The sequence below is a fragment of the Elephantulus edwardii genome, unplaced genomic scaffold (genome assembly GCF_000299155.1).
Source record: "Elephantulus edwardii isolate Elephantulus edwardi_28Jun2011 unplaced genomic scaffold, EleEdw1.0 scaffold00002, whole genome shotgun sequence".
NCBI lineage: Eukaryota > Metazoa > Chordata > Mammalia > Macroscelidea > Macroscelididae > Elephantulus > Elephantulus edwardii.
This window is the reverse complement of record NW_006399752.1, coordinates 27,759,727-27,778,924: the sequence shown is the minus strand read 5'-3', so window position 1 is coordinate 27,778,924 and position 19,198 is coordinate 27,759,727. Positions and strand designations below refer to the sequence as shown.

Genomic DNA, 19,198 nt, shown 5'->3' with positions numbered 1-19,198 from the left:
CCGGGTGCCTGAGCAGAATACCTGCACCGAGAAGTGGTCCCAAGTGCTATGGCAAGGCTGTCTCGGCCCTCGGGGGTCCCGGTGCACCCCTGACATGTGCTTTGTTGAGACTTGGAGTGCCCCTTACCCTGTGCGTCCCAGTCCCCACCACTGGAGGGTTCCTTGTGGTCTGGTGAAAGGAACCCCCACTCTAGGGGTCCCTTTGTCCAGCCTCGGCCACCCCACCTTCGTTAGCTGGGCGTCTTGTGCACACTTGCAACTTAACTTCATTGTGTGGTGGTCGCAGACCCCAGCAAGTGAGTGACCAGAGGCTGTTAAGAGCCTGGGAGGAGACTGCCCATCTTGGAGGACGACTTTGCACTTCAGCCCCCAGACCCTGCCTGTACGGGCACCCTCACCCTCACCCCAGGGTGCATCCCAGGGCCCTCTGGAAGAATCTGTCCCTGTCCATCCTTCCCAGGCTGTCCGGCATCCAGGATCACCTTTTCTCTTGCATACCCCTGCACTGAGCTTCTTTCCACCCCCTCTGTCGTTGCCAGCCCTGTGGCACCAGGACGCTGGGGGCCCCAGGCAGACAGCAGGGCCAGAATTGGAGAGATGGTAGGGTCGGGGTGTGGCCAGTGTGGGCAGAGTGCTTTGCAGGGTGCAGAGGTCACCGACCTGGAAGGGTGTTCCCTGAAGGGTCTGCACCCCACAGATCTGGCATCCCTACAGCACAGGGGTGTCAGTGACAGGCTAGCTTGATTGGATGTGGGCTCCATGGAGGACGAGCCACAGAGCGCCCCGGGGCACATGCCTGTTCTCTGTGCTCACAGAATGTCCTCTTTCTCTGTGCCCGGGGGCAGGGACATGGGGAGAGGTCCCTTGTCACCCCCAGGCTACCGGATCAGGGTGGCTGAGTGCAAATGCGGACAGCCAGCTGTTTCCTCCGCAGCCCCTGTAGGAGGAAGCTCTGCCCTCTGGACCCTTTGCAGTCTGCTGAGAAGTGAGGCATGGAACCCCACTTCCTGATTGCTTCCTCTGTGTTGTCGCCCGTAGCCTCCTGCTACCCAGGAGGCACCCACCCTGACCACATCCTCACGTGCCTGTGTTTCCACCTTTACTCGGGGCCCCAGCTTCTCTGAGATTTGTTCACCTGGGCTCAGGGCCCACGTGGATGCTGGTGGTGCAGTGGTTGAAGAGCTCGGCTGCCAACCAGACTGGCCACTGCTTTGGGAATGTGCTGGTGTTTGGCACCCAGGAAGGTCCCCGCAGGGTTCTGCTCACCAGGTGTCAGGTCCTGTCCACAGCACATCGGGGGGTGGTGGGTGGGGAGCAGTGAGTCAGAGGGGACAGACACCCTCCATTGGCTGTCCATGGCCTCATGGGGACAGTGGCCTGGTTGGCTTGGAACTGCTCTCAGGTGCCCCTGCTGACCTTGCGGTTTTGGTGTGTGGATCTTGGGGGTGTATGTGCGCAGGACACACACCCTGGAGGGTGTTCCCACCAAGACCTAGTCCTTTGTGGTGCGTGTGGTCGGGTGGGGGACCCCACCACCAAGGGAGAGGACAGGTTTGTCCGTGTCGCCATGGGCGTCGGCCTGCTGTCCAGAGGACCTGCACGGGCCTAATCCACAGGTTGCGTTGTTTCCCACTCTGGCACCGGCAGCTACTAGGGACCTGCGGTGGCCTGGGTGGGGAGGGGGAGCTTTGATTCTGGGGGCTGTTGGGAGGACCGCCAGCACCCCAGGTGGGCCGGGAGAGAGGACAGGGCTGGGACGAGGCTGGCCCGAGTGAGTGGGCATGCTGCCCGTGGTCAGGATGAGGCGTCATCCTTCACAGGCTTTGCTGGGCGGAGCCACTGCTGACCTTTGCCATCCAGAGGGAGACCCCAGCAGTACACAGAGCCCATCGGTGTGACTGCCCCCACGGCCTGTGTGGGTGCTGCAGGGGCCCTGTCTTTGCCCCAGGGTGTTTTCCTAATGTTAGAATTTGTGAGAGGAGAGAGGGAAGGAGGACCCTTGGGCTGCCGGCCAGAGCCCCCCAGACCACCACCAGTGCACAACTGCGCCCTTGGAGATCCCCGGGGGGTTCTGCCACGTCCTCTCGGCGCCATGAGGGGCAGGGGCTTGGGCAGCAGGGTGCCTTCTGGCCGCTGTCCCCCAGGTCTGACGCTCACCTATGTGCCCCCTCACAGCTGTTAGTGTAGGTGACGACACCAGGCCAAGGCCTGCCACTCCCTGCACCCTCCCTCATGCAGCCACTCACCCCTGAACAGGCCACTGTCCCCCCGTAGGCCTGTCCCCATGGTTCTGTCCCCCCTCGGGCCTGTCCCCATCGGGTCTATCATCCCTCGGGCCTGTCCACCCTTGGGCCTGTCCCTTCTCAGCCCTATCCCCTTGGGCCTGTCTCCCTCTGGCCTGTCCCCCCTCAGGCCTGTCACCCCTCGGGCCTGTCCTCCTTGGGCTTGTCACTCATCAAGCCTGTCCTCTTGGGTCTGTCCCTTCTCAGGCCTGTCCCCTCTTAGGCCTGTCCCCTCTCAGACCTGTCCCCCCTCGGACCGGTCCCCCTCGGGTCTGTCACCTCTCGGGCCTGTCCCCTTCAGGCCTGCACTCTGTGACTCAGTCAGGGTCCTCAGATTCCACTGTGTTTGTGGGAGGCCTGGCCTCGCCGCCGGGCTGGCGCAGATCCTACATTTTGATTTGTTCCCTGGACAGAGGGAGGCCTTGCTGGGGGGTGCTGTGGTCACATGGGGTGAGAGGACCCTCAAGGGCCAGCTCCTAACGGGATGGTGGGCTGTGTCTGGAACTTTCTGTGCAGAGTAAGCCTCACTTCCACACTGTGTTAACTGAGGCGTCCAGACTTGTTGGAGACCCTTGGGGTGCAGGGTGTCTAAGGCCTTGTTGGCTGGGGTGCTGACACCTTGGACCCACAGGGTACGAGGGCAGAGCTGGGCATCTGGTGAGACGCTGAATCCACGAAGCTGGCTCAGATCAGCCTGCCCTGGGCTGCTGGTGACCAAGTCTGTGGCCAGCAGCTGGGAAGGGGTCTCAAGTGGATATGTGGCCTTGTGCCACCCAGGGCCCCCCATCTGCCCACCTCAGCCCCTCACCTCCTCCCAGACAGCGGGCACCAGAGGGAAGGCAGCATGGGGAGGCCCAAGGCTGCCCTGCTGGAGGTTTTAGGGTCACTGCCCCTCCATTGCTGGTCACATCTCCCTCTCTCCTTGTCTGTCACCACCTGGCTGTCCCCCATGGCTGCTTCAGTTGTCTTGTTGGGGACCAAGCCCACTTCCCGGGGGACCAGTATGACTGTTGTCGGGGTGATGAGCTACCCTGGAGCAGTTGGGGGAGGACCCCAGTGCTGTGTCCCCGTCTCTGCACAGACGCTGACTGGCTGTGGGCCTGCTGTGCTGGCCCCACGTCCTGTCCCTCCCTCTGTGGGAAATGACTGGACTGGGAGGTGCCTGTGAGAGCATGAAGGAACTTTCTGGAAACAGCCTATTGTGGTGGGTGGATACAAATATCTGCATTTGTCAGGACACAGCAAACTGCAGCTTAACGAAACTGCCGTCTGACTCGGAAGCTGGTGTTTGACGGAACTGGCTTGAAAAGGGTCTGTCTTCTGTGGCCTCACGAGTTTGGGGTGCTTGCCGCCAGAACATTGGAATGTGGCCTCGGTGAAGTGGGTCTGTGGCTCACATGCCCCCGAGTTCTGACACGCCGCCAGGGTGTGGTGGGCACACAATGTCCTGACAGCACGCCGGTGGCTGTGGGCACCAGCAGGCCGTGTTCTCGGGGCTCCCTGCTGGCGTCTTCACCAGCACGCGGGTTCTGGACAGTGGTCTCAGAGCAGGGACTTGGGCTGCTGGGCAGAATGGCCAGCGCTCAGCAGGCAGGGAGGTCCAGGGCGGGCAGAGTGCTTGCTGTGCTGGAGGCTGGCCCAGAGCAGGACAGCAGATGGTTCCAGAAGAGGGGTGGCCCTGTGTCCAGCCCAGAGCAGCGTGAGAGCAGAGAGGAAGTCAGATGGCGAGTCACGAGACAGAGGCAGACACCGTGGCCAGGGCCCAACGCCACAGGGCCCCACAGGACATCCGTGCCAGGGTGGCTATGTGCAAGCAAGACACCATGTCCCTCAGATGTGCCCAAGGGCCTGGTGCAGAGCAGGTCCTGGCTCACGGGGAGGGTGTGTCCCTGTCCCCCAGGGGTCTGCCCCCGGGGGCTGGGGTGCTAGGAGGGCAGTGAGCTGAGCTCTGGGACTCGGTGGTCAGCGAGGAGGAGGAGGGAAAGGTCTCAGTGGTGAGGCCTGTCGCCGTCCCCACTCCTCAGCCCAATGGCTCCTATTCCGTAAGATCCTACAGTGACTCTGACCATCACCTGCTTAGTCTGCACTTGTGCTGGCAGTGGGGGTGGGCACGTGTACCCGTGAGCATCAGGCCTGGGCCCAGCCACTGTGGACCGTTTGGGGTTCCTGTGTGCGTACAGCCCCACCTGCAAGGCCCCATGTCCTAGGACCCCTTCCTGTGCTCCGGGTTAAGTGGGTGGGCGAAGATGACCCCCACTGGCCTCGAGCCGAGCTGCTGGCCTCGTCAGAAGTCCGCGCTCTGGGGGCTCGTTGGCCTCTTGGGGCCTCAGTCGTGAGCTGAGCAGCGATGTTAACCTGCCTTCCCCTCTGCAGTGCCCCAGATGCATGCAGTGTGACACTAAGTTTGACTTCATCACCCGAAAGGTGAGATGAGGCCATGTGTGGAGGGGCAGGGGGACCTCCTGGGGGCGTCAGTGTTGCGGGACCATGTGGTCCCCTGGACAGGTCTGGGGTGGGGTGTGGGCACCCATCTGCATGCATGAGATAGAGGTGCTGGGTGGGCACGTGTCCACGTGTGACCCGTGGCCATGTGGGACATGAGGGGGCTTGTCGACCTGCCGTGACCCTGCCCTTGACCCTGCCCGCAGCACCACTGCCGCAGGTGTGGGAAGTGCTTCTGCGACAGGTGCTGCAGCCAGAAGGTGCCGCTGCCACGCATGTGCTTCGTGGACCCCGTGCGGCAGTGTGTGCAGTGTGCCCTGGTGTCGCAGCGTGAGGCCGAGTTCTACGACAAGCAGCTCAAAGTGCTCGTCAGTGGTGAGCCGCCCTGTGTGTATGGGCCTGTGCGTGTGCCCCCGTGCGTGTGTCCCCGTATGCGTGTGGGCCCCGTGCGTGTGTCCCCGTATGCGTGTGGGCCCCGTGCGTGTGTCCCCGTATGCGTGTGGGCCCCGTGCGTATGTCCCCGTATGCGTGTGGGCCCCGTGCGTGTGTCCCCGTATGCGTGTGGGCCCCGTGCGTGTGTCCCCGTATGCGTGTGCCCCCGTGCATATGTCCCCGTATGCGTGTGCCCCCCGTGCGTGTGGGCCCCGAGTGTGTGCCTCCCGTGCATGTGGGCTTCATGCCGGCCCATACACGTGTGTGCGTGTCACACATGTGAAAACCACTTGTCAGCACTGAGCCGACCCTGCATGTTTGTGCACGAGCCTGTGTGGACATGAAGTACTCATCAGTGGTCAGCTGGCCCTGTTATGTGTGTGTACATGTGTGTGCCCGTGCACACCTGTGTGCGCCTGTACTGTGAACATGTTTGTGCACGTGTGTGTGTGTTCTGAAGGTGCTCGGCGGTGGTAAGATGCATGCTGTGCGTGGTGGGGGAGCCAGCACCCTCCGCTCTGTGTGCACACGTGGGAGAGAGCGTCCCACAGTGAGATGACCTGCTCCCTGCCGCCCTGTCCTGGTGTCCCTGCAGGTTGGGTGGGGTCCTGCCCATGGAGGATTTGGACATCCTGGGACCCTGGTTCACCTTGCCCTGGCTTTGCTGACACGGCCATGGGCTGACACTCTGCTGTCCCTTTGTCTCTGGCTCTGGGCAGCTCCAGACTTGGTCCAGAGGCCTTAGGGGCATGAGCTCTCTGTGTGTGTGTTCCCAGGTGCCCCTTTCCTTGTGACTTTTGGGAAGACGGGAACACCTGAGGCAATGGTTTGCCGCCTGTCCAACAATCAGAGGTGAGACGACCCCCCCCAGGCCATGATGCTGGTCTCTGGTGGCACTGGTCACTTGGGGTCACCATTGGAAGGTCCGTCTCATTTCTCGTAGATTCTTGGTTCTGGATGGAGATAACCATCACGAGATCGAGGTCACACGGATCTCCAGCATGCAGGTCCTAGCGGAGGGCCTGCCCCCTGGAGGTAATAGGCGTCACTGTGCACATGTCTCTGGGGGTCCCTTGAGACAGCTGGCACTGGTACTCAGTGAATGTGGCTGGAACATCAGCTCTGAAGGGGGCTCAGCAGGGTGAAGGGGGCATGACCCCCAACCTCCGAGGGTCAGCTGACGGTGTGCCCAGAGCCAGCCTTTCTGACTCACCCTCTGCAGCTTCATGAATACTCACTTTCTTCCGACTTGCATCTGGCATGTTCTGCCTATCTGGCCTGCTGGCCACTCTGTCAGTGGGACTGTCGCTGTCTCCACTGACCCCTCTGTCCACCCTACTGTCCCTTTTCTGATGGACTCTTGCTTCTTCTTTCTCTCTGCTGCCGCCCTCCCCTCGCTGCAGAGGAAGGCCTGTGCTTGCAGGCTGGCGCCCCGGAGAGCCCGCCTGCGTCTGAAGGTCAGCGCCTGGGTCCTCCCCGCATGTGGAGGCTGCTGCCTGTCCAGTCCCCCAGCCCCCTGCTTTCAGGGTCTGCAAGCTCACACTGGCCTGGAAGCAGCGGTGGTGTCACGGGGGTTCTGGGAGGTTCCCCTGAAGCTCTGCCCGGGGTGCACACTTATCCCTGTGGTGACCCGAGGCGGGGGTGGAGGGCCACCTTTGTCCCCAGTGGTCGGCACAAGTGAAAGCTGGCTTCACGCTGGCCACCCTTGGCCAGAGGCAAGATGAAAAGGCCTGGTGTGAGGGTGGAAAGGGCTGGGCCCTGTGCAGCACCCCTCTGCCTGTGGCGTGGATTTGGCCATCTCACCCCAAGGCTGACCGGGCTGAAGTCCTAGCAGGTTCCTCACTAAGTCCTCTGTCCCCAAGTGCCCCCTTGTGGCAGTCTGGGGACACAGCAAGCCTGCTCTGCCATGAGGTTTAGGGTCCAGCCTGTCCTTCCTCGGACCAGGTCAGCGCACCTGCCGGGAGCTGGATAGAGTGTGTCTGCTGTGCCGCTGTGCAAAGTGCCGAAGCAGCTGTGGCTGTCCTTAGCTATGTTCCAATAAAGCCTCACTGACAAAGGTGTTGGGCCAAGGTCCCAGCCTGCGTGAAGCCATCAGGATGCCAGTGAGGGTGCCGTGAGAGGTCAGGAGGTGGCTCTGCTCTGACAGCATGACTGGCCCCCAGGAGCTTAATGGCCTCATGGATTGATGCCCGGGCGTGGGCAGCACTTGTCCAACCAGGCTGTGTACAACATTGGTGCCTGCAGGGGTCTTCCTCCGTGGAGAGCCAGTTAACGCTTAGCTTAGACACTGCAGCAGGGGGTCCCACTGTCCCCTCACCAGGCCTGGCTCCAGATGGTGGGCGTTGGGGGGGCGGGGTGGAGTGTGTACATGCTGGGGGTGAGGTGTGCATGCCAGGATGCATGTGTTGGGAATTCTCAGGGGGAGGTGTGCACACTGGGGGTATATGGACAGTGGGAGGTGTGTGCACTGGGGTACTGGGGTATGTATGTTTGGAGGTGTGCCAGGGTGCTGGAATGAGGCACTGCAGATGGTCTGGGTCTCCTAGATCATTCACGTTGGGGTCTCTGCTACGCCCCAGGTGGGTTGGGTGAGCACGATGGTGTTTCTCAGACATGGCCCTTAGCTCAGTCTCGTCAGGCTGGACAGTAGCTCGGGGGCCTGCTTCCTGCCTCTGTGGGCTCTGGGTCCTGCGCTGGCCACGCCCCACAGCAGTGGCAGGAGGTGGAAGGGCTCTGGGGCTGGGTAGGAGCACCTCATGTCCTAGGAGGGGCTGCTCACAGGGGTCTCGGGCAGTCCCTTGGCCTCCGCAATCTGTACAGGGTGTGGGCACTGCTGACTGGCACTGGGGGCTGCCCGTGTGTCCCTCCAGCAGGCAGTGCCCGGGCCTCAGGCATGCTGCTGCACTACACAGTCCCTGGGACCGAAGGTGTGACCCAGCTGAGGCTGATGGTCGGGGAGGACACCAGCGCCAGCAAGAGGCCGGCCACAGCATGGCTGGTCGCCATGCACAAGGTATGGTGGGGTGGGGCTGTCCAGCTAGGCGAAGGGAAAGCCATGGGCACAGCAGCTGCCTGAGTGTCACTGTCCATCCCACAGGCTGCAAAGCTCCTGTACGAGTCCCGGGACCAGTGACCGCCTGGGGACAGCTATGGGCACAGATGGAGCCACTGTAGAGCAGTGCGTCCACTTGGCTCCTGTGCAGTCACACTGTCCGCTGGCACCTGCTGGGTATCAGGCAGGGCCATGCTACTGCTCAGCGCCCCCTAACCCTGGAGGGTGCCCTAACCCTGGAGAGTGCCCTGACCCTGGAGAGTGCTCTGACCCTGGAGCGGGTCTGCCGTCACGTGCCACATGCCATGTGCCACTTCACAGTCTGCCTTAGCTGTCTGCACCATCCACCTGCCGCTCACTCACTTGGGGCCATGGACACTGTGATGCTCACTGTGGGAAAAGTGTCAGCTTCGTGCCCTTTATTACTTTCTCACTTTATTAAAATGACTGTACAGCAATTTGTATAGAAAGCTTATGATTAAAACTATTTTGAAAATACAAGCATGCCTTTGCCTTGTGCGTGCAGCAATGCCCCCACTCAGAACAGAAATAGCACAGCGGCCAGTGGGTGGATGCTTTATTGTGCAGGGACACGAGGAGGGGAGACAGTGGCCATGCTCGGCCAGCATACTACAAGGACAGAGCCCTGTGGATGGCGAGAGCAGCAGCTCCAGGCATGCTGGTGCCTAGGGTAGTGAGGGCCGAGACCCCCAGGAACCCCAGAACCCAGCAAGGAGGTCATAGTGGCTCTGCAGGGATGAAGTCTGGGCATCGCTGGAAGCTGGCCTGGCCTGCCCCAGCTCCCGTCCTGTTCTCTCCCCCCACACGAAGCCATGGGGGCCCAGGCACCCACACCCACACCATCCCAGCTTCACATCTGTTGAGAAGAGGCAAATGGGGCTTGGGGGCATGTGTGGCTCATGGGGAGAGAGAAGAGGGGGCCCTGTAAATAAATTAAGTCTTCTGTGGGTCCCTCAGGTGCAGCCCTGGGAACATGGGTCACAGCGCTGAGACTCCTCTCAGGCTCTTTGGAAATGGGGCAGGGGGCAGGGGTGAGGCGGGAGAGGGGGTGTCCTCACTGGCCACCCCACAGGAACTCTAGTTTCATATTGGCAGTAGGGGGTTTCTGAAAGCTGAGCATTCATTTGAATTTACAGTAATTGGCAAAACCATCTGGGGGGGGGAAGGTCCCCCACTGTGCGCAGACAGGAAGGGTCCCGACTGCAGGTTCACATTGTGGGTGCTGACAGCTGCCTGAGTGCCGACTGACATGAGTGACCACCTCCTGAGAGGCAGCAGGACAGAGCTGGGCGGCTGTGTAGAACTGGTGCGATTCAGGCCAGGGTCCGCTGGCGAGGTTTGATCCGGGGGTATAACTAGGAGAGAGGAGCCCCTCCTAAGACCCACAGCAGTCTCTTTTGGCACTGAATACCCTCTGTGTGCTGTCCACCAGGGAGGGACACCCAGGGGGCCGGTCTGCTTCCTCCACCTTTCTCCATGAAGAACATGAGGGTCCCCCCCAACCCCCGCCAGGGCCACTGCCCAGCTCACAAAAGAACCAGGATCAGGGGGCCTAGCTGGATAGGAGATGGCGAGGTCTAGGCCATGCAAGCCCCCCTCCCCCTGGTAGCCCCCGTTTGCTGTCTTAAGTAGGGAACAGGGACTCTCAGCCACGCTCTGGAAGCAGCCAGCCTGCAGTGGGTCAGCCCATGGCCACTGTCCCCCTCACGACAGAAGCAGGAGCCCCAAGCACACACAGCCACCCCTCCAGCCTTGTGGGCCGCACTTACCCCCAGTAGGTTCTTGGGCACGTAGCCCTCCCGGTCCCCCAGGCAGGCCCACCACCACTCAGTCTCACTCTCGTCCTTCCGCCTCAGGACGGTGATGGCATCCCCTTCGCGGAAGGACAGCTCGTCACTGTTCTGGGCTTCGTAATCCCACAGCGCGTACACCACGCCCTTGTTCATCACGCCCAGCTTCTCCTGTACCCCTGGGGACAGAAGAGTCCGTCAGCCCCTAGACCCAACTCCTCCAGCTCCAGTGCACATCCACGTGTGCGCCAGAGACATCTGCCCAGGTGACACCGGGAGTTCACAGCCAACACTGGCTTCTTCCAGCAACACAAAGGAGCTGAGCATTCAGACCCCTGAACCTGACTCCCAAGGGGGATGCCCTCAAGCCCCCATGCCCTACTCGGAACCCCACGCCCTGCCCTCAACAGTGACCCCTGAGCCCCACGCCGGCTCTCTGGAACCCAAGGAAGAGCCGTCTGAGCAGCCGACTGACAGCACGGGAGGGAGGACCAAGGTCCTGGGTGGTGTCACGTGCCTGCCCCTCTCGTCCCCACCAGCTGGAACCTTGGGCCGGACTGTGGGTACACAGATGCCCGCTGTCCCCTGTGGCCTGTGAGAGGGTCAGGCTCACAACAGGGTCTCGAGTCACTGGCTAAACAAGTGTTTGTTTAACACGAGTGTCACTCACTCGACAAGGACAAAACCAGGCCCTGGGCCAGCACAGGGACAGAGCAGCCTTTCCCAGAGGACACCACACGGTCCATACCCCCGGACCTGGACAGATCTTCGGCCGGCAGCCACCTCCACCACCCGTCCTGCAGGCCAAGTCCTCCTAACCACACAGGCACTCAGGTCTCGTCACGACCAAGCCATGGGGCCTCTGTCCCAGCAACACTGCTGGCAGCTCTGAGCTCGAGGCTCCTTGGCTGGACAGCAGGCACTGGTCAGCATTGCACTGAAGGCCACTTCTATGACCCAAAAGCAGGGATTACCACACCCTCTACAAGAAGCAGAGCCCTGGCCACAGTGGGGCCATAGTGGGAAGCAGGCACCCGGGCCGTGGGGACCACGGTGGGCAGTGCCGGTCCTGGCTACCACGTACCGTACAGGAACTGGGAGCACTGCACGTAGCCCTCCTCCATCTCCTCACACTTGTCTGCTGCGGTTTCAATGTCACTGATAGTTGAGGCAAAAATGGCAGCCCCGCTCTCGACCAGCTGCTTGCAGAGGTGCACGCTGTTGCAGGAGGCAGCACAGTGCAGAGGGGTCCTGGAGAAGAGAGGGGACAGGCTGGCTTCCATGAAGGCCTGCGGTGGCCTGCTGGGCCCCATGCTCGGCCTGAACGACTTTCCCCAGCGCGGCCTCCTCTAAGGAGCTGCCCTGGACCCTTTTTGTAAATACAGCAGGCTGCAGACATCCTCCTGAACGTTCCAGGTGGGGACCCTGGGGATGCCAGTGGCAGCAGGCCTGACCTGAGGAGGGGCTCTCAATGCTGTCCCACCCTGTCCAGGGAGGGGGCCACCGCTGGCATGTGGCACGTGCCAGGTGCACCCCGATATGGCACGAGGCGGTGTGAGCAGAGGCTGGAGGAGAAGGGCAGACCGCAGACCGCACAGGACAGGAGCAGGGCTGGCCCTCAGCATCCCTTCACCTCTGAGAACCGGCACGCCCACTCGAGCCAGGGCCTCACCATCCGTCACTGTCGGCGGCATTCACATTGACCCCAAAGTCCAGCAGGAACTTGACGATGTGGTGGTGGCCGGCACAGACAGCGTTGTGCAGGGGTGTGATCCCCTCGTCGTTGGGCTTGCTGGGGTCTTCCACCTGCACACAGATACGTGAGCCCCTGCCCATCCCAGAGCACCCCGCTCAGGGAGGGGACTGGTGACACTCACCTCGTAGATGATCCGCTGCACCAGGTCAAACTCCCCCTCCAGTGACGCGTCCAGGAGCAGCGCCAGGGGGTTGAACCTGACCCTTAGGCCGTGCCCTGTTCGCTCCGAGTTGGGCTTCTTCAGGTTGGTCCGCTTGCCCTGGTGGAAGCAGGTGTTGGCAGGAAGTGCTGGTAAGCTCAAGGGCCTAGCTGCTGCTCCCTGGAGGACAGGCCTAAGCTGGGGTCCCAGGCCACCCTGCAGTACCCCCAAAGGGCACAAGCCAGGTCTGTCCTCCCAGAGATGAGAGAGGTGGGCCGTGGGCCCCTGAGGGCACGAAGGCCCAGCTGAGGCCGCCTCAAGGCCCTTCTCCTCTCATGCTCCCTGCCCACCCCAAGGCCTTTGGAAAAGCTGGACTCCTTGACCCCCAAGATAATGCTCTCAGCCTCGCCCCTCCTGCTGTGTGTGCAGCTGGGTGGGGGTCCTCCCTGGACGGCCACACAGGAGGGACGGGTCGGCTCCGGGTCCCTGTCCTGGGAGCCATCACACCGGGCACGGGGTATGCCAGAGCCAGCCTGGCTGAGGGACATGCAGAGAGGCACCCACCGTTGAGGCTGCACATGTTGGGGTGCTGAGGGGTAGTGGCAGCAGAGGGGTGGGCTCGTCCACTGGAGATGGCTCTTCGGCCACCGGGCTGGGGACCTGCTCCGTGGGCGGGACCGTGGCCACGTTGTTGTTGTTGTCCTCAGTGGGCTCGGAGGGGCGGGGCATGGTCTGGGGACAGGTGTGTGGCTCTGGCTCAGGGGAGGGCAGCTCATTGTCATTGGCATCTGAGGACGGGGCCGGCTCGGCGGGCAGCGGGCCTGTGGGCAGGGAGGGCTCCTCCAGGTTCCCGTTGGCATTGGCGTTGCCATTGTCCATGTCGGCCAAGGCACCCATGAAGTCCTGCGGGGCGCCGGGCTGGTAGAAGGGGGCCCCCTCCATCCCGCCGGCCAGGGTGTTGAAGCGCTGGTACAGCAGCTTCTGGATGTTGGGCCCGCCCGGGCCCTCGGGCTCCGTGATGGAGCTGCGTTTCTTCAGGGGCCGCGGCGCGTTGGCCAGCTTCCTGCGCAGGGCCTCCAGGTCGGCGTCGCTCTGGTAACGCAGGGGCGAGTGCACGATGGGCGTGAGTTTGGTGGGGCTGAGGGGCCGAGGCAGGTTCTCCACGCTGCTGTCCCCGGCCGCGGCAGGGCTGTCCTGCTCCACCTCCTTGTCCACACACTCGCTGGCCACAGAGGGTGCGTTCGGGGGCAGGGAGCCATGGAGGAAGGGCAGCGGCGATGGAGAGGTGGAGCCCGAGGGTAAGACGGGCTTGCCGTACACTGGGGGGCACAGAACAGGAGAGCAGGTCACTGTCTGGCTGGGGCCCTGGACACCCTCCTGGACGGTCCCTGCCACACAAGAGCTGCCAGGGCGTTAACAGTGGGCTCCTCCACGCCCCGGATGAGGCTGGCCTGCCTCCTGTACTGGCCAGGTGTACGGCTGGGCTTCTGCAACCTGACCAGCCAGCCCCTGACCAACAAGCCTCCCCAGGCTGTGCCCAAGAAGCGTGAGCCAGGCACTGGTCCCTCAGGGGCACCCCAACCCCGAGAGCCCGTGAATGGTGCAAGCAGGTGCTGTGGCACCCCCCCACCACGAGTCCCCACACCAACGGCTGCAGCTGCGACCAGTGCCATGAGAGTGCGGCCAGGCCCCTCCTGGAAGGGTCAAAACCCTCCCTCGGGTCCTCACGCAGCTGGCCCTGCCCGGGCTGGGGGCTGGGGTCCCCTTCTCCCGACTCCATGTCCCCAAAGGAGCACACCCAAAAGATCAGCTCCCACTCCCACTCATGGGATGACCCAAAAACAGGAGGAGGAAAGGGGATTCCTCAGACAGGACACTCACACCCCATTCATGCACCCCGCCCAGCTCGGTCTCAGGAGCACCTGGCCCTGCCTGGCGGGGCCCGCGGTACCTGCTTTGACAGCCTTGCCCACGGTGCCATGTGTGGCCTGCTGGTAGCTCTTTGGGGGCGTGGCCTGCTGCAGGTACATGGAATAGATGGAGCTGGAGTTCACCGTCTGAGGGCCCTTCCGTGGAGACTGCGGCCTCGACCCCTTGTCAGCCAAGAAGGGCCTGATGGCCACGGTCAGAGGGGGCTCAGGTTTGCCATCTGCAGCCTGGAAGGCAGGTGGCCCCGAGGGGTACGTGGGGCTCGGGGGCACGGAGATTCTGTGCTGGATCTGCTGTGAGGTGCCTGGCTGCTGTGTCCCACTGGCAGGCGGCAGAGGGGGCTGGTGTGAGCCAGGGGCGGGCAGTGGGGCGGGCTTCTGCCGACCGGCCAGGCCTGCGCCGGGCCGCGGCAGGCTGCCCTCCTTCCTCCTCTCCAGGGAGTCTGTGGGGCCAGGGCCCAGCGGCGTAGGACTCGGGTACGTGCCGTAGCTCGGAGGCAGCGGCTTGCAGGTTCCTGGGAGGGGCGGTGGCACCTTGCCAGTCTCCATGCCCTGAATCGAGACGTTAAGGTACTGAGTCAGCCTTGAAGAGGTGGGCACACTTCCCCTTGGCAGCCCTCTGGCGGGTGTGCTGACCAGGCACAGGGCTGTGGGCCGGGACCAGCCCCACTGCCAGGCTTGTCTCAGCTGCGCTGGCCTCAGCACAAACTGTCCACACGACGAGGGCCGCTCACGGCTCTAGGGTGAGGTTCTCCAGGGCTCTGGGTGTAACTTGGGGTGTCACCATGCAAACCTATCTGCTGGTACCCCACCTCACTTCCAGGAGGGCTGCTCAGAGGTGGGCGGACATGTGATTGCAACAGAGGACAATGCCTACCGGTACCGGCTTCTCTGTGTCTCCTAAGGGTGCGAGAGACGGCGGCTGGCTGGAGATGGGACCCTGCCTCAACGGCCCCTCCACGCCCACGTCCTTCCGGTCTGCACTGGCCACTGGGGCTGGCTTCATGGAAGGGCTGGGATTCTGCTTCAGCGCTGGCCAGCTTCCATCGTTAGCTTGGGAAGAACACACGAGTTGGTCATTCTCCTGACTTGAGGAGTCAAGAATAGCCCCATCCCAGAACTAAGACGAGCCCAGCACTGGGCACCACCAGCAGGGGCACCAGGTGCCACCTTGTGATGACTCGCCAACCACTGGTGAGGGCAACCTCGGCAGGCTGGCCGTGTCCTCTAGTGTCCGAGGCCCCGGTATGGAGCTGGTGACCAAGTGGCTGACTATGCAGTGTCACTTTGAATCACTAGAGGTCAAGCAAGCAGCGTCTCACATCTCCAGGCTCAGGGACAGCCTCGGTGTGTGAGGGACAGGGCTCAGGGAGGCACCGGACGCCCTTCATATCCCCGCCAATCCTGCAGCCTCAGAGCCAACAGCGTTCCAGCCAGCTGTGGCTTCTTACGAGGCTGACCGCAGCTTCCAGCAGGAAGAGGCAAGGGGGCCCTAATCAGACAGAAGCTCCAGTCAGAAGCCCTTTCTGACTCAGAAGCGAAAGTGACTTCTTGAGGATTGCAAGGCAGTGACAGAAGGTTCCCACTGGCCATGGCGATTAGAGACCCAGACAGCACCCCAGTTCTCTGGAAAGCAACCCACAGGTGTTTAGAGCGTTTTCCAACCTGAACAGGGTGCAAAGGCATTCTCGCTTGGTGACTGAAGGACAAGACAGTGACGTCAATACAATGTGACACCTAACCTGGATCAGCACCTTGGACTGAGAGCAGGGGATGTTTCAGCACCACTGAGGAGCTGTGTGACCCTCTCCACCTGTCTCCCGTCCTGGTGGCAGGGGTGCCAGGCCTCCACTTGGAGTAGCTGCCCTGAGCTCACACGCCCCAGCTGCGAGGGGAGAGGGTGCCCTGCAGGCCAGGATGCCATGCTGGTCTTACCCCTTGGGCCTGGGGAGGCCCTTCAGCCCCTCATGCCAGGTGGCCTGTTGGATCCTCCAGACCAGAAGGACATATGGCCAGGGTGCGGGCACTTGAGGGCAGAAGCCCTGAAGACAGAGAAGTAGAGCCCCAGGTGACAGCTGCAGCCAGTGCCCTTTGGGGTCACCTGCGGCTGCCCAGCGGCTTCGGGGTTCCTGACACTGTACAGCAATGCTCTTTTCTCATTTCCTGAGACAGCAGGAGAGCGAAAGGACTTTTCCTTTTACAAGGACAATTCTCATTACATATAAAAGGCTGTTGTACCAAAGAGAAAAACAAGAGCCTCGGGAGGAAGTCGGCAAAGCCTGCGCTCTAGACCAGCACCAGCAGCTTGCTCTCGGGCCTCTGCTAGGGGTCCTCTGAGAAGGTCACCAGGTAACATCACGTGGGGATAAGTCTGGATACCACAAGCAGACCTCTGTCAGTTTGGAAAATGAGCTGATTTGACACTTAGTACAGATTTTTGATTGAGAGCATGTTAAAGACATTGAGGGGGTGTGCCCCTAAACCTGCCATTGACATACAATTTACAGACGGGCCCACGGAGCGTGGCGAGGAGCAGAGGGCTGGCCTGACATCCAGATCGGACACTGTCCATGGACCGGCCACTGTGGGCTTGCCATGACCATCTGTGTGATTCAAGAACCAGGAGAGCCGTCAGAGCTGCTGAGAGGTCACCTCTTCCAAACACAGCACCACTGGGGGCCAGGACATCACCTCTGATTTGGGGGTCAATATAGGCTCCTGAGTGTGGTCCCCTCAAAGCACAGTGCAGAGTATAAGGCAAGTGCTGAGGTCCTAAGAGACAAATGTCGAGCTCAAACCGTCCCCTCCTGCACTGTGCGCACCCGAGAAGTGGGCGCACAGGACACGCAGGGCCTGGGAGGTTTTCAGATGCAGTCAGCAGAGCCGCTGAGGATGATGGGAAGAGGGAGCCAGACTTCCACACCTGAAGCCCCTGGGGACACTGGAGGAGCGGGGAGGGGGGGGTGGTCAGCACAGACCTCAGACCCGGGACTGCGGGGAGCAGATGAGGGGTCAGCACAGACCTCAGACCCAGGACTGCGGGGAGCAGGGGGTGGTGAAGGGTTAACAGACCTCAGGGGCACACAAAAGCACAGCGGTCCTGAAAGGCCGCCTATCCAGGCCTAGGGGGGCAGCCTCAGTGCTGGGTCCCTCCTGACCCCGGGTTCTGAGAGTCTGTTGGAGAGGACGTCAGTACAGAAGGAAACCTGTCCAGAAAGGACGCCTTTGTTTCGTGTTTCCTTCATGTAAAGCTGAGCAGCCTCCCCCACAGGGGAGCGAACCCCACAGAGGGCAGCACTGTGCTGAGGGTGGGTCACGGTGGAGGACAAATGAGGGCCTCGCCAGGACACTGCACACACATGCCCACCACACCAACAGCGTCCAGGTGTGGTGAGCAGAGCAGGACTGGGTAGACCCAGCCCCCAGCGCGGAGGGAGGGAGGCCCCCGCAGCACAGCTGGGTAGAGACAGTGGTGCTCAGACACTACGGTGTCGCTGACCCTGTGACCCCAGGAAGGACACCCGAGTGGCTGTCTGAGCAGGTTCAACAGCCACGTGGCAGAGATGTGAGCTGAGTGAGGAGACCTCGCGTCCCCTGCGGGTCACCATCACTGGGGGGCACACGGCTCCAGGCTGGGGATGGGCACCAGAGTCCCCACGCCAGCGCCCCTCATGGCCCACTCCTTCCATGGTGCTTTCCCCAAGCTGCCGGCTACCTTCCCCCAGACAAGGCCAGCCCTGCTCACCAGACTTGGATCGCCCGTGTGCCGTGCTCGAGGTGATTGTCAGAGACTGGGGCTTCACGGGGTCCCCCGGGACAGGACAGCTCCCGGCGCTGGGCACCTGGATGTACGGCCCCACCGCAGCCACTCTGCCGGACGTGTTCAGCGAGGACTGAGGGGACGACGTGCCGTTCACCCGGCTCAGCTGCAGGTGGAGAAAGGAGGGTCAGCGTCCTCTCAGACACGTGGACCTGGACCTGCTTGACCTGAGGAGGGGCATGGTCAGCCTGCAGGGCAGCATCCAGATGGACCGAGGGCCCTGCGCGAGCGGCTCCAGCTCTTACCCCCCTCCGTTTGTGAATAAAGTCGCTAAGTCAAAGCCTTTCTCGGCAGCCTGGGCGCATGGGCGTCTTCCCTGGCCTCCAGCTGCCCTCCCCCGGGGGTGTGCAGCTCTGTCTAGCTGTCAGTGCCTATTCACTGGGGGAGCCCGGGGCCTTGAACTAAGGCCTACTCACCTCTGGGGACTGAGAACGGGGGACAAAGGACTTTGTGTTTTCCTTAAAACACTTCTATACTGTCAATTTTTTTTCCTCAATGTCACTACCTTGGAAATGCAAAGTACCAAATAAAGGTAATTTTTCAAAGCCACTAGCCTCTTACATGCAGAAGGATGGGCCATCTCCTCCTGTGCGATAATTAACTGCCTCTGAAAGCCCTCCTGAGGGTCAGGGGTCAGTCCCACTCAACGGCAACGACAACACAGCGTCTTACCTAGCCCTGTGGGAGTTCACTGAACATCTCCAACTGGGTTACTGCTAAGAATCTTTTAGAGGGTCAATTGTGACCCCTCAACTTGACGAGGGTGTGATTTTCAATATTATATAATGATCCTACATTTTGTGATCTGATGTAATTACCCTACTCGTCATAAATTTTAAGCTCCGTGATGTTAAAGAGACAAAAATTAATGGCAGTTATGTGAGAGGCAGGATGAAAGCTAAGGAACTGGACTGCATTTTCAAGGAATCTTTGCTGCAATACAAGAGGGAAAGCAAGCAAGAGCAGAGCAGAGGGGCCTCAGTGCCACTGAGAAAGGAGACTCAGGGCCCTTCTGCTGGGGACCTCCTGGACCAGACAGAGACCAATACCAAGACACAGAGACCTCAGGAGTCCCAGGCCCACCCACCCTCAGCAGGACAGCATGTCCTTCCAGAGCCAGCAAGGACAGTCTTTTCTTAAACTGGCATGCTGAACTTGGACTTCTAGCCTCCTAAAGTGTAAGAAAATAAATCTGTTTGCTAAAACGTGGTGAAACAAAGTTTGTCCTTGTAGGCAAGGATTCTGGGGCTCAGTCTCACACACTTTGGGTACATGGCCAGGAGGGACATTTCCTTGGAGAAAGACATCATACTTGGAAAAATGGAGGGACAGCGCAGGAGAGGAAGAACCCAGATGAGATGGATTGATACAGTAACTGGGGCAATGGAGGTAGGTGTGTTGGAGTCAGTGAGACTGGCTCAGGACAGGGCAGGGTTCAGAGCTGCTGTCCACAGGGTTGCTATGAGTCCAGGGCTACTCGACGGCACAGAGCATTGTGACAATGAGCCTGTGAACAAGGACATGACGGGGAGGGGG

General features: G+C 61.3%; 2 protein-coding genes across 2 annotated transcripts in view; one reads left to right on the top strand and one right to left on the bottom strand.

Moving 5' to 3' along the window:
* The window catches only part of ZFYVE21 (zinc finger, FYVE domain containing 21), a 9,387-nt gene extending 1,098 nt beyond the window's left edge, over positions 1 to 8,289 (top strand). Inside the window, exons 2-7 of the mRNA XM_006879047.1 lie at positions 4,656 to 4,706; positions 4,931 to 5,099; positions 5,933 to 6,008; positions 6,100 to 6,191; positions 8,027 to 8,169; positions 8,254 to 8,289. Coding sequence (XP_006879109.1) covers positions 4,656 to 4,706; positions 4,931 to 5,099; positions 5,933 to 6,008; positions 6,100 to 6,191; positions 8,027 to 8,169; positions 8,254 to 8,289 — 567 coding nt within the window. The remainder of the gene's footprint in view (positions 1 to 4,655; positions 4,707 to 4,930; positions 5,100 to 5,932; positions 6,009 to 6,099; positions 6,192 to 8,026; positions 8,170 to 8,253) is intronic.
* A 1,253-nt stretch (positions 8,290 to 9,542) lies between these two features.
* Positions 9,543 to 19,198, bottom strand: part of PPP1R13B (protein phosphatase 1, regulatory subunit 13B) — a 51,953-nt gene continuing 42,297 nt past the window's right edge. The window contains exons 8-16 of the mRNA XM_006879046.1: positions 17,588 to 17,768; positions 14,726 to 14,895; positions 13,866 to 14,394; positions 12,479 to 13,233; positions 11,897 to 12,034; positions 11,692 to 11,825; positions 11,104 to 11,270; positions 9,999 to 10,198; positions 9,543 to 9,584 (exon numbers count right to left, since the gene is read on the bottom strand). Coding sequence (XP_006879108.1) covers positions 9,543 to 9,584; positions 9,999 to 10,198; positions 11,104 to 11,270; positions 11,692 to 11,825; positions 11,897 to 12,034; positions 12,479 to 13,233; positions 13,866 to 14,394; positions 14,726 to 14,895; positions 17,588 to 17,768 — 2,316 coding nt within the window. The remainder of the gene's footprint in view (positions 9,585 to 9,998; positions 10,199 to 11,103; positions 11,271 to 11,691; positions 11,826 to 11,896; positions 12,035 to 12,478; positions 13,234 to 13,865; positions 14,395 to 14,725; positions 14,896 to 17,587; positions 17,769 to 19,198) is intronic.